The sequence below is a fragment of the Rhinoraja longicauda genome, chromosome 25 (assembly GCF_053455715.1).
Source record: "Rhinoraja longicauda isolate Sanriku21f chromosome 25, sRhiLon1.1, whole genome shotgun sequence".
Lineage (NCBI taxonomy): Eukaryota > Metazoa > Chordata > Chondrichthyes > Rajiformes > Arhynchobatidae > Rhinoraja > Rhinoraja longicauda.
This window is the reverse complement of record NC_135977.1, coordinates 20,992,158-21,005,777: the sequence shown is the minus strand read 5'-3', so window position 1 is coordinate 21,005,777 and position 13,620 is coordinate 20,992,158. Positions and strand designations below refer to the sequence as shown.

Below are 13,620 nucleotides of genomic sequence, written 5' to 3'. Positions count from 1 at the left end.
GGTGGGCCTAAGGGCCTGTTTCCATGTTGTATCTTTAAATTCAATTCATTTCAATGATGTCATGGGCGACTATACAACAATGTATGAAGCCTTTGCGGTGGTTGCTGTAATGGCCAAGCTTGGTTGGAACACTCCACCTGTGCAGCACAGTGTGATCGGTCAGAGGCAATACCATGTTTTATGGGCTTTGTATTTGACTGCTGCAGTATTCAGACCAGAACAAGGAGGAAAGGCATATAATACGTTGACTCCACAAGTCGACTAGTCATCACACTGAGGAGCATGTTTTATTTCTGGCTGCGTTCGGAAAATATTGTAGTTTTGCTTCTGCAGAAATAAATTAATTGGACTGAGAACTGCAGGAGCTGGAAGCATTGCCTTCACCGGCAGTACTGACACGGTGTTGTAGGAGTGGGAATGGTGGGGAAAGCCAGCAGCAGGGTGAAGATCAGATTGTGCACAGAATGAGAGGCTTGTTTTATTCCACAAGGAATCTGGCCTTGACTAAATCCCATTCCCCATCCACTCCTCATTTCCCTCTAGATGAAAGGGAAATGTGGAGTGGTGTGTAACCGAAAGTGGAGGGGAAATTAAAATATATCGGGGCATGTGATTAGAACACTGTGGGGAGAATTCAGTACTTTCAATGGTCTCTACGGTGCTTTATTGTTCTGAAGAAGGGTCTCGACCTGAAACGTCACCACCTATTCCTTTTCTCCAGAGATGCTGCCTGACCCGCTGAGTTACTCCAGCTTTTTGTTTCTATCTTCTGTGCTTTATTTTTCACACGCGCACTGCACAGAGTTTCTTTTTGCATAGAATTACACATGCATGAGTCGCTATCATTTGGCGCCTTTCACAAAAAGTCCAAAGTCCACGTGCTCGGTTTTTCTGTTTAGATTTTAGAATTTAGAGATACAGCGCGAAAACAGGCCCTTTGGCCCACCAAGTCCGTGCCAACCAGAGATCACCCCATACACTCACATTATCGTACACACTAGGGGCAACTTATAACTTTTACCAACGCCAATTCATCTACAAACCTGTATATGAGAGTGTGTGGGAGGAAACCGGAGCAACTGGTGGAAACCCACACGGTCACGGGGAGAACGTACAAATCCCGTGCAGACGGCACCCGTAGTCAGGATCGAACCTGGGTCTCTGGCGCTGTGAGCCAGCAACTCTACCCCTGCGTCAGTGTGCCGCCCATGTTCTTTGCTTGATTTCTATTACTGAAAGTGCTTACCCTTTCACAAGGTATTAGTTTTCTCTTGCTAATGCATTTAGCAATCACTGAACTATAGAAAGTGTCCTAAACCTTTCAGAACTAGCTTGGGTGTGGAGATTGTTCTCCAAGTGTCTGAGCCACTGAATGACTGGAGAGACTTAATGAGCATCAATTAACAAATGGGGCAGCAAATGCTAATGTGTGAAATTGGGTTGTAAAAAATAAATATTTTAATTAACAGTTGCACTGCAACTATAAATAATCCATGCAAAAGCTGGAGTTTCCTGTTGCGGATATTATTAACATGTTTAATTTTTAACAGTTAAAATAGCATGAAAACAAGCCCTTCGGCTCAACTTGCCCACGCCGGCCAATATGTCCCGTCTACACTAGTCCCAACTGCTTGTGTTTGGCCCATATCCCTCTAAACCTGTCCCATCCATGTACTTGTCTAACTGTTTCTTAAATGCTGTGACAGTACCTTCCTCAACTACCTCCTCCCTCTGCTCGTTCCATACACCCATCACACTTTATGTGAAAAAGTTACCCTTCGGATTCCTTTTAAATCTTTTCCTCTTCACCTTAAACCCTATGTTCTCTGGTTCTCGATACCCCTTACTCTGGGCAAGAGACTCTGTGCGTCGACCCAATCTATTCCTCTCATGATTTTGTAAATGGCCAGGAATAAACTCCAGCTTTCTGTTGTCCAAGGCCCTTATGGCAGAGCTTCCACTGCCAAATTAACATTGCCCTCACAGAATGGACAAACAGGGTTGATGACAGTCAGTGTAGACACAAGGAACTGTAGATGTTAGTTTACTGAAAAAGACACAAAGTGCTGGAGTAACTCAGCAATTCTGGAGAACATGGATAGGTGAAGTTTCTGGCTGGGACCCTTCTTCAGGCTTGGTAATAATCTTATTTCCTTAAACTCGGGTCTATGTAAATATTTACTCTGCGTTTCCTTGTACAAAGCTTTCACAGATAGTTGTGGGTGGGAATGGTATGTCATTGGCTTCTTAGAAATGGTATGTCATTGGCTTCTTAGAAATGCAAAAATATGTAAAGTCACAGAGGTTAGGTTGACTTGAATTTTATTATGGAGAAACAAGGAATGGCAGTTGCTGGAATCTTGCGTAGAACACAAAGTGCTGGAATAAATCAGCGGGTCAGGTAGCATCTCTGGAGAACATGGATAAGTGACGGTTTGAGTTGAGAACCTTCATTACACTAATTACCATTGATCTTTCAGACATTACCAGGTTACGCGTGAGTGAGGGGGGGGGGGGGTTCATGGATTTAAAGTTTCTATCAAAATCAATGTCATTCTGGTAATGGAGGCAGCCCAGGTGGGAAAGTGAGGGAGCAGAGGTTCGGTTCTGGGCTCAGCCCAATGGAGAGTTGTCTGCATCTGGTGAGTGCAGAAAGTTTTGCCTTGATGCCGAGTCCAAACGCCAGAGAGAAGTGGTGCGGTCAGGTGCAAAGCTCTCTGTTTAATCAACAAAGCTCAGGGGACGATGACACTCCTGAAGGATGATACCAAACTCTGATTATTAGTAGCAACGTTAATCCTCTTGGTAGCACACAAACCAAAGATAGTTGCTGTTGTCCGTTTGCTGTCTTCACTGGGCATCCAAAATGTAACATGCATATTCTGCTTTGAACCACAAATCATAATGCTTATTGCTTTAATCATAATTCCTTTCACCGCCTGTGGACAGTGCCTGCAGGGTGTTCTATCTGCAGACTTAAGACATTCTTGACTCTTAAAACTCTCAACTTTACGTTTAGGTTTATTATTGTCACGTGTATTGAGCTTTAGTAAATGTTTTGTTTTGCAAGCTAACCAATCAGATGAAATAATGCTAGACATAAATACAATCTAGCCAAACTCAAATATAATAGATAGAGCGAAGGGAAAGATCAACCAAGAGCCTCCTGCCCTCCAAGAAATAGTCCTAGCCTGCCCAACCTCTCCTTGTAGCTCAGGCCCTCGAGTCCTGGCCACATCCTTGAAAATCCTTGGAAATATATATGTTGCCACTGCTTTATTGTTGCAGTGCCTCAATATTGTTGCAAGGTCTAAATCTATCAATGCTGTCATAGCACCCGCCTGCATGGACTGCAGTCGTTCAGGATAACAGTTCACCACCGTTAGTTATCTCATTAGGAACTCAATGGCTCCAAGATTCTGATAGCACCAGGTTCAAGTTCTAGCTTTGCCAGTGAAGCCTGGATCAAAAAAACATTTAATTAAAAAATAGTTAATTGCGTAATTCTGAAGCCCAGAGAGCCACGCACAAAGACCGCACACCCATTGTTGATTGGGAATGGGATGCACGTGTTGTAAAGGCAATGAGAGGATGGCATTGAACATAATGTGCTGGAGTAACTCAACGGGTTGGGCAGCGTCTGTGGAGGACATGGATAGTTGATGTTTCAGGCTGGAAGACAGGTCCCGACCTGAAACGTTGCCTGTCCATGTCCTCCACAGATGCTGCGTGACTCACTGACTTACTCCAGCACTTTGTGTTTTGCTCAAGGTTCCAGCAACTGCAGTTCCTTGTGTCTTGGGAGAACTACGTTCCTCTCCAGTTTAAACAGTAGTCTGAAGAAGGGTCTTGACCCGAAACGTCATATATCGTTTTCTCCAGAGATACCGCCTGACCCGCTGAGTTACTCCAGCACTTTGTGTCTATCCACAGTAGCCTCACCACTTGCTGGCATCGTAACTGCAGTTTCAGAGGTACCCACCAGAGGGCAATGGGACCTCAGTGAACAGGTGTACAGTCATACAGCATTCTGCAATAGTCCAATCCTAGGACTGTTACAATTGTCGTTAATGGAAGTTAAACAGTGCCAAGGCAGCGATTAAAACATAGCTCCATTGGTTTCTTGGAGGCCTTGTATTTCTCAGTAGATATTTGGACTTTTGTGCTGTTTGAATTAGAAGGGGTGTTCCAGCTTCCAGCTTTATTGGTCTTGTCACCTTCACTGTGCTTTACAAGGGAGGCAGTCGTTGGGTGGAAGCTCAGCAGGCCAAGAGGATCAGCCACAGCACCAGTGCTTCTCAGTACAAGACAGGTAGTGGCTGGGACTGTCAGCTACTGGGATAATGCGCTGTCCAGGACCATTCCCATGGACTTGCTGACACCCCCGCAGTCTCTTATGACAGAGACAGTTGGCTTCTCTCATCTCCAGGGCTGTGTTTCTGGACACTTTGTCCCCTGGATGCCAGCCTGGTGCCAACAGAAAGCTCTTTGCCATTCGTGTCCAGCTCGGGTCCGATTAGAGAAGCAGGAGGGTGCAGACTCGTGCAAGGTCCCCAAGATTGTAGACGGCACGGACAAGGTGGGCCGTGGGGCCTGTTTCCATGCTGTGCAACTTTATGACTGTAAGATGAATTATTGGTGTATATAGCTACTTTAAAATACCAAAGCTTTTGAAAGACTGAAAGCAGAAGGCAAAAAGTTGTGAAAGGGGCAGATTCTTCCACATCATAGGGGCTTTTGGTGATGGTCCATATTTGAATTATCAAGTTGCCTGGTCACCCCAAAGGGTTTCCAGCAGTTTCTGACTAAGTTTCAGCATTCTAGCATTGGCAGCTTATGTTTATATATTTATTTTTTAGCTATCAATACAGTCTGAAGAAGGGTCCCAACCCAAGCCTATCCATGTTCTCCAGAGATGCGGTCTGACCCGCTGAGTTATTCCAGCAATTTGTGTCTTTCTTTGTAGCCCAGCATCTGCAACTCCTTGTATCGAGTATTTAAGTTTGCTGGGGATCCTGGATATTAGTGGATATATGATGTAGACCAAGGAAAACAATCACCTTTTTGACCGTTTTAATGAATGCCTATTTTTGTTTACTGATAATACTCAGTCAGAACAGTTTTCCCAGTTTCGCTTTTTCAAGAGTCTACCAATTCAGTAGCCTCAGGCACCTGAATCAGACCAACTAACTTTCCATTGGGAAAACCTCATGAGGAATCAAATCTGCCATTAGATCAGGAATGAAGGAATTGATTTTCCTCCGTGATTCAACTTGGCTCTTGGATAGAAAGGAGAAAAAAAAAATTCTGGATGCATTTTCTTCTTTGAAGTTCTTTGCTAGTCCTCCTGGTTCTTGTAACACCACAGATGTAATGTGCATTTTCTCCAAAGATCCATTGAGGTACAGAGATTTGAATGTTGGTGTTTACATTTTTGTGTTATGACTTAGTCAGGTGCAGTACCTAGCCATTTAATTGTAATAATTATGACTTTTAAAAGACATTTGGCCAGATATATGGATAGGAAGGGTTTAAAGGCACAAGGGCCTTTATGCCAACTTGGTTGGCATGGACAAGGTTAACATTTGGTTATCCGCGTCCAAATGCAAATTAAACCATTGCTTTCCTCTCTTACCACTGTGACTGTGCTAATACACACAGTAATATGATTCCAAATGCTCTGGAGCGTAATACTGAGGCGATTGAAATTCCCAATGGTGCATAGCACATTACAATTTTAACTTGCAATTCTCATAAAATGTACAACATGCAATTTGATTTAACCATCTTAGGATTTGTTCTCAAACTAAACTACAATTCCTAAAAATCCTGGTACGTCAGGTAACTGCAGCAGAAAGGCTTGCGTTGCTTGCACCATTGTAGAGAATAGCATACTAGGTGTTGAATCAACTGCGGCAGGAGGTGATGAGTTGCTATTTTGCAGTCTATTCACATGATTGTAGGTTATTTCCTGTCAAACTGTGACGTTTTGCATCTATTTCAGGGCAGATGAAGTGGGGTTGATCATGACCAACTTGGAGAAGGCTAATCAGGTAAGAAAGAAGCAGAGTTGAGACTGTAAAAGTATTAATCGTGTGAGATTCAATTTTTAAGAGGAATGAAAAGGCATAATGAAGGTGGCATAATTTATTAATTTATTAATTAAAGCTCCTGAACATTTGCAGAATGTATTGGTTTTGCATGTTTTCTAACTAGTGATTTATCTACCAAGGGGTGCCATGTTGTGTAAGGCACAGCTTCTTAAAAGAGCTGCTATACTTTAGTTTAGTGTAGAGATACAGCGTGGAAACAGGCCCTTTGGCCCACCAAGTCCATGCTGACCAACGATTCCCGTACACTAGCATTATCCTACACACTCGGGACAATTTACCATTTTTACCAAAGCCAATTAACTGACAAACCTGCACGCCTTTGGGATGTGGGAGGAAACTGGAGCACCCGGAGAAAACCCACACAGGTCACGGGGAGAACGTACAAACTCCGTACAGACAGCACCCATTGTCAGGATCGAACTGGGTCTCAGGCACTGCAAGGCAGCAATTCTACTGCTGCGCCACCATGCTGCTCCAAACTAGCATGTTTGCTAACTAGCAATGTATCTACCAAGGGATGCCATGTTATGCACTACACAGCTTCTTAACAAAGCTGCAATACTTCTGTGGAAATTGGAAGCAAGCCTAATGAGATTGATGATAATTTGACATGAAGATAAGTTGTGATGAAGTTACACGCAGCTTGTACTGAAACCTGAGTAGACCTTCCAGCCTTCAGCGAAGGACGAGAAAATAATCCATTTCAAAGTTGGTCCAATTGATGGTAAAATAAGCAAATTGCAACAGGTGGCCTTCCGAGGAACTTCCTGAGACTGAACCAGACCGTTTCTAGCTGTGCTCAGCTTTGGACTGCATCCCCATCATCAGTTTAGTTCGCCCAAGGAGAGGGACAAATGGAATGGAGACAACGGCTGCAACGGGCCTTTGTGGCCGGCTGCAGCTGTGACTGTAAAATAGCACCAAAATGGCACCTCTTGCATACAGACTCAGTGGGCCATTCTGCACCAACCGGGGGATTGTGCTTGTGTCTGGTGATAGTCTTGCTGAGATGTATGCAAAAAATGGTATTTCACTGTACGTTGGTACACGTGATAATAAAGGAACCATTGAACAGTTGATTTCTCACCGACCAACCTTATAGACTGAACATGGAAACAAGGAACTGCAGATGCTAGCTTACATAAAAGGGCACAAAGTACTGAGGAGTCCTGAACCGAAACATCACCTAACTATCTTCTCCAGAGATGCTGTCTGACCTGTTGAGTTGCTCTAGAACTTTGTGTCCCTTTTTTCTAAACTGAATACTCTGAGCTAGCCAACCTGAGGGAAAAGCTTTAAAGTGAGAGGGGCAAAGTTTAAAGGAGATGTGCGGGACATTTTTTTTACACAGAAGGTGGTGAGTGCCTAAAACGTGCTGCTGGGGTGGTGGTTGAAGCAGATACATTAGGGGCATTTAAAAGACTTTTGGTTGGGCACATGGGTGTGCAGGGAATGGCGGGAAAATGGATTATGTGCAGGGATATCTGCTCCTATGACTTACGAAATCTCTCTACTTTGTAAATAAAAATGCTCCTCAAAACCATTCCCTTTATATATGAGCATCTTTACAAGAGAGTCAAGAGTGTTTAATTGTCCTGTGTATCGAAAATGTAACAATGAAATTCTTACTTGCAGTAGCATAACAAGCCTGTAAATACACTACATATAGATAGGGGTGGCACGTTGGCGCAGCGGTAGATTTGTTGCCTTGCAGCGCCAGAGGCCAGAGTTCAATCCTGAGTACGGGTGCTGTCAGTACGGAGTTTGTATGTTCTCCGTGACCTTGTGTTTTTTTTCTGGGAGCCCCCGTTTCCTCCCACACTCCACAGACGTTAAGGTTTGTAGTTTACTTGGCTTCGGTAAAAATTGGAAATTGTCCCTAGTGTGTAGGATAGTGCTAGTGTACGGGGTGATTGCTGGTTGGCGTGGACTGGGTGGGTCGAAGGGCCTGTTTCCGCGTTGGATCTCTAAACTAAACTAAGATAACATAGTAAACCAAAATATTAAAAACCCCAATATTAATGCAAAAAGCCCAAACTCCTTAGTGCAACCAAGACGGTTCATAGTTTAGTTAGTGCTTTTCGTGTTCAATAGCCTGATGATTTTGGAAGTAAGCTGTCCTTGAACCCAGAAGTCACGGTTTTTAGACCCTTATACCTTCTTCCCGATGACAGGTATGAAATGAAACATAGAAACATAGAAAATAGGTTGCAGGAGTAGGCCGTTCGGCCCTTCGAGCCAGCACTGCCATTCAATATGATCATGGCTGATCATCCAAAATCAGTACCCCGTTCCTGCTTTCTCCCCATATCCCTTGATTCCGTTAGCCCTAAGAGCTAGATAACTCTCTCTTTAATACATACATTGAATACAAATGTGTGGCCAGGGTGGTGTGGATCTGGCTGCCTATTCCTGGTTTTACCATTATGTTGGGTTTTCTGCTCCTAGTCAGACTCCATCACCCTGTTTTATCAACTACCTGCGGTCTGTCATGAGTCTTCACAGCCTGCCCTGTTTCATATGTGCGTCTAGACACAGCTTCAGAAAGCTCTTTGGCCGATGTTACAGGGCCGCAAACTGTTCAGATAAATTGCTGAAGGCTTCATCAAATGATGAACCATTAGCTCACCTGACCCTCCATCTCCCCCACTGATTTATCTGTCTGTCTGCAGCATGCAGTCTTCCCACTCAGTCTTCGTCAACCTTCAGCAATCTCTTTTCACATCTGGAATGTGTCTTCATAAGCTTGTTTTAAACAAAATAAGTCAGTCCTCCCAGTCTTGGAGATCGGCCTTCAGTTTAGTTTAGAGAAACAGTGTGGAAACAGGCCCTTTGGCCCACAGAGTCCAGGCCAATCAGCGATCCCCTAGTTCTATCCTACACACTAGGGACAATTTACAGAAGCTAATTAACCTACAAACCTGCACGTCTTTGGAAAGTGGGAGGAAACCGGGTGAAAACCCTCGCCCAAGTGGGTGAAAACCCTTGCAGTCACATGGAGAATGTATAAACTCCGTACAGAAGACACCCATAGTCAGGATCAACTCGGGCTTCTAGCGCTTCATAGCGCCACTGTGTGAAAAAAGGTTCTGACTGTCTACCCTATCTATGCCTCTACAATTCAATGCACTTCTATCAGGTCTCCTCTCAGTTTTGCTCCAGAGAAAAAAATCCAAGTTTGTCCAACCCCTCCATATAGCTAAAGAAAGAGTGAAAAGGGTAACAAAAAAATCTAATTGTCATTTATTAAAGGATAGATATCTGCAGTGCAGTGTGCAGCAATTCCAGCATGAGTTACATTGCCTGTCATTTGCTTTTGAATTTTTCAAGTACCTTGAGTTCTCGGCTGTTGCTCGAACCTCATGTGTATAACTCGCGTGTTAAGAGAGGCGTTTGAGCTAGTGTTTGAATTTTTTATACATATGTAATCCACTAGTTCAAAGTCCTCTATAAATTATGCACTAGCCGTGCTTGTTATCAATATTAGTCCAGGATTAATTATGTCAAAGAGTTATCCATATCTGGAATGAGCTGCCAAAATAAAATGTAGAACTGTGTACAATTATGATTTTTAAAAGACATTTGAACCAATAAATGGATAGGAAAGGTTTAGAGTGCTATTGCCGAAATGCAGGCAAATAGCACTGGCCAAATATGCTAACTTAGATGGTATGAACAAGGTGGGCTGAAGGGCCTGTTTCCCTGCTGTACAGCTCTATCACTCTTATTGAGCAATAAGAACAGAAAAATGGGAAATAAAGGATCACAGATGATGTCGGTGATTCATGAAGTTGGAATTCAGCTTTTCACTTTGTTCTATGTTACAGAGGGCAGAAGCTGCTCAGAGGGAAGTGGAGAGTCTTCGAGAACAGTCTGTCAATTGCTCCATTCATCTGGCCTGTCGTTCCCCGCGGATTGGGGGAGTGGTAAGGAACTGGGACTAAAGGGGGGGATGAATGCTGTGCCAATCTGGCGAACAGCAGCCGGGATTAATTCACAATGCGAAGATGCCGTCTGACTAGCTTGAGGAAATAATCAAAACATCATTAAGTATCTTGAGGCAAAGCTGCCAATTAAACTCAAAGCAGTGAAGATTCAAGACAAGTACAGAGTTTAAAGTGAGATGTTAGCTGGCTGATAGAGACAGGAACTTGTTGGAATGTCCTACAAGATCACATGGTTGGCGTAAGTGTACTCCAGAGCTCAGCTGGGGGCTAATTATTACTCCAGCACCTATTGAAGGCTCAGATTTAGAAAATAGAATCCAAAGGGCAACACAATGGTGTAGTGGTAGAGTTGGTGCTTCACAGCGCCAGAGGCCCGAGTTCGATCATGACTACGGGTGCAGTCTGTACGGAGTTTGAATGTTCTCACTGTGACCGCATGGGTTTTCACTGGGTGCTCCAGTTTCCTCACACATTCCTCACAAAGACGTATGGGTTTGTAGGTTAATTAACTTCTGTAAATTGACCCTAGTGTCTAGAATAGAATGAGCGCGTGATTGATCATAGTTGGCGTAGACTCGGTGGACTGAAGGGCCTGTTTCCACACTGTGTCTCTAAACCAAACAAAAATCAAATTGAGTGAAGATTTTGCATAGACAGTGGGGAAGTTTCACACAAAGGGGGGGGGGGGGGGGTATGGAACAAGCTGCCAGAGGAGGTAGTTGAGGCTGGGACTATCCCAACGTTTAAGAAGCAGACAGGTACATGGATAGGACAGGTTTGGAGGGATATGGACCAAATGCTGGCAGGTGTGACTAGTGTAGCTGGGACATGTTGGCTGGTGTGGGCAAGTTGGGCCAAAGGGCCTGTTTTCACACTGTATCACTCTATGACTCCAAGGGTGAAAATAGCTCAAAGCATACCATAGAGTAACTGCAGATTGAATTTAATGCAGGCAAGTATGAAATATTGCACAAGATACATTAAACTTCAGAGACTGGTTTACAAAAAACACAAACTGCTTGAAGATTGTGAAGTCTTCTGCAGTATCCGGGCTGCACATCTCACTCTTAATTCTTCCGTGCAACATTTTACAAAGTGCTGGAGTAACTCAGTGGGTCAGGCAGCATCTCTGGAGAACAAGGATAGGTGACATTTTAGGACAGGACCTATCCACCTGACCAGGTCAGTCTACTGCAAAAGACTTCAGTATACTGAGCTTTTGGGGTTCATGACGAAAAATGTTGTCGCAGAGAATGGTCAAAGAGTATCGGATCATCAGTAAAGATGAAAATCCGGAAACCATTTTTAAAAAGTGGTGAAATGGGGGAATAACAGTAGGAAGCACGGGGTAAAATAGAATGTGCAAGGTCATTTAGGGGCAGCACAGTGGCGTAGCGGTAGAGTTGCCACCTTACAGCGCCAGAGACCCAGATTCAATCCTATGGGTGCTGTCTGGATGGAGTTTGTACGTTCTCCCTGTGACCAAGTGGGTTTTCTCCTGGAGTTGCCATTGCCTCCCACACTCCAAAGACGTTCAGGTTTGTTGGTTAATTGGGTTCGGTAAAATTGTAAATCGTCTCTAGTGTGTGGGATAGTGCTAGTGTACAGGGTGATCGCTGGTCGGTGCAGGCTCGGTGGGCCGAAGGGCCTGTTTCCACGCTGCATTTCTAAAGTCTAACATTTAAAGTCATGCTGCTTCTGACGCGATCTTGCGGTCCAATACTGTTCTTCCGTATCACTTCTTTGATGATGGACGTCAGTAGTTGGAACATGTTTTCTGATATTTAACTGTTTGGCGATAAGATATGCAATTGGAGGCACAATAGCAGCTTTTCCTTGAGTTGGTCTTTGAACTTTCCATGTGTTTAAGGCCCCACGCTGGTATTCTAATTCAATAGACAATAGACAATAGGTGCAGGAGTAGGCCATTCGGCCCTTCGAGCCAACACCGCCATTCAATGTGATCATGGCTGATCATTCTCAATCAGTACCCCGTTCCTGCTTTCTCCCCATACCCCCTGACTCCGCTATCTTTAAGAGCTCTATCTAGCTCTCTCTTGAATGTATTCAGAGAATTGGCCTCCACTGCCCTCTGAGGCAGAGAATTCCACAGATTCACAACTCTCTGACTAAAAAAGTTGTTCCTCATCTCGGTTCTAAATGGCCTACCCCTTATTCTTAAACTGTGGCCCCTGGTTCTGGACTCCCCCAACATTGGGAACATGTTTCCTGCCTCTAACGTGTCCAACCCCTTAATAATCTTACACGTTTCGATAAGATCCCCTCTCATCCTTCTAAATTCCAGTGTATACAAACCTAGTCGCTCCAGTCTTTCAACATATGACAGTCCCGCCATTCCAGGAATTAACCTAGTAAACCTACGCTGCACGCCCTCATAACATTGCCTTTGGTGGTGCCCACAAGATGTTGTTCCAAAATTGAATGCTTTGTGAGTTTGGACATTTTAGCCCTTTGTATCAGCATCTATCTAAAACATTAAGAAGCTTTATCTAAAACATTTCCAGATTTAGTAAAACTGGCATGATTCATCTCCTCTTAAGAAACATTACATACCAATTAATAACACATCTTTGTAAATAAAAGCTTCTCCCACATTATGGTACTTGAGTTAGTTGACCACAGCTATTTTGTCCAAAGCTAAAGATCCAGCTGAAAACCAGTGCAACTTTGCACTTTTGTCCTAAACAACAGACTGTGCATCAGTAGAATTAATTATCAGAACTCTACCAGTGCACAATGCTGCAGTTGGAAGACCTGCTGCCTCACAGCACTAGAGACCCGGGTTCGATCCGGACTCGGTGCTGTCTGTGTGGAGATTGCACGTTCTCCCAATGACAGTGTGGGTTTCCTCCGGGTGCTCCGGTTTCCTCTCGCATCCCAAAGATGGCGTGTTTGTAGGTTAATTGGCCCTCCCTAAATTGCCCCTAGTCTTTAAGGAGTGGATGAGAATGTGGTATAACCTAGAACTGGTGTCAACAGGTGATCAATGGTTGGCGTGGTGGACTCAGTGGGCCGAAGGACCTGTTTCCATGCTGTATATCTGAACTAAACAAAGTAAACTAAACAGACCTAAATAAGTCTGTGTTAGTAATCTGTTGTAGATCCAGTTGGCATGGCCCTGATAACTAAAATCATTTTAGTTTCAGTGAAACCTCCAGAAAGTCATGCATGCAATAATAAAGTCTGCTTGGGATCAGTGGTTGCATTTTAAACACATCAAAGCAGCGCATGGAACAAATGCTAAGCTGGCTCTCAATAAAGAAAGCATCTTCTCTGCTGCTGCTTACCTCACACAATATGTGTCTAATTTGCTTTAATGATTAAATGATTAAATGCCTTGACTGCTGATTTTAAACTTCATCATGACATTCAATAAACCCATTTTGTTTATTTCACTTTTTTCTAAAGTAAAACCATCTATATACTAAAACTCTCGTTTGTTATCTTGTTTGTGACTGAACTTCAGCCAAAACGGTACATGATAGCGCGACAATCTTAGGCCCACCTTACTCACCATTGTCACTTTAGTGATAATGCAA

At 43.8% G+C, this 13,620-nt stretch overlaps 1 protein-coding gene across 5 annotated transcripts in view; it reads left to right on the top strand.

Annotated features, from left to right (window-relative positions):
* cux2b (cut-like homeobox 2b) overlaps positions 1-13,620 on the top strand; it is a 280,485-nt gene that overhangs the window by 232,764 nt on the left and 34,101 nt on the right. For all 5 annotated transcript variants that reach the window (XM_078421595.1, XM_078421594.1, XM_078421597.1 and 2 more), the window contains 2 exons: positions 6,005-6,053; positions 9,941-10,039. In XM_078421595.1, the coding sequence (XP_078277721.1) occupies positions 6,005-6,053; positions 9,941-10,039 (148 nt within the window). The remainder of the gene's footprint in view (positions 1-6,004; positions 6,054-9,940; positions 10,040-13,620) is intronic.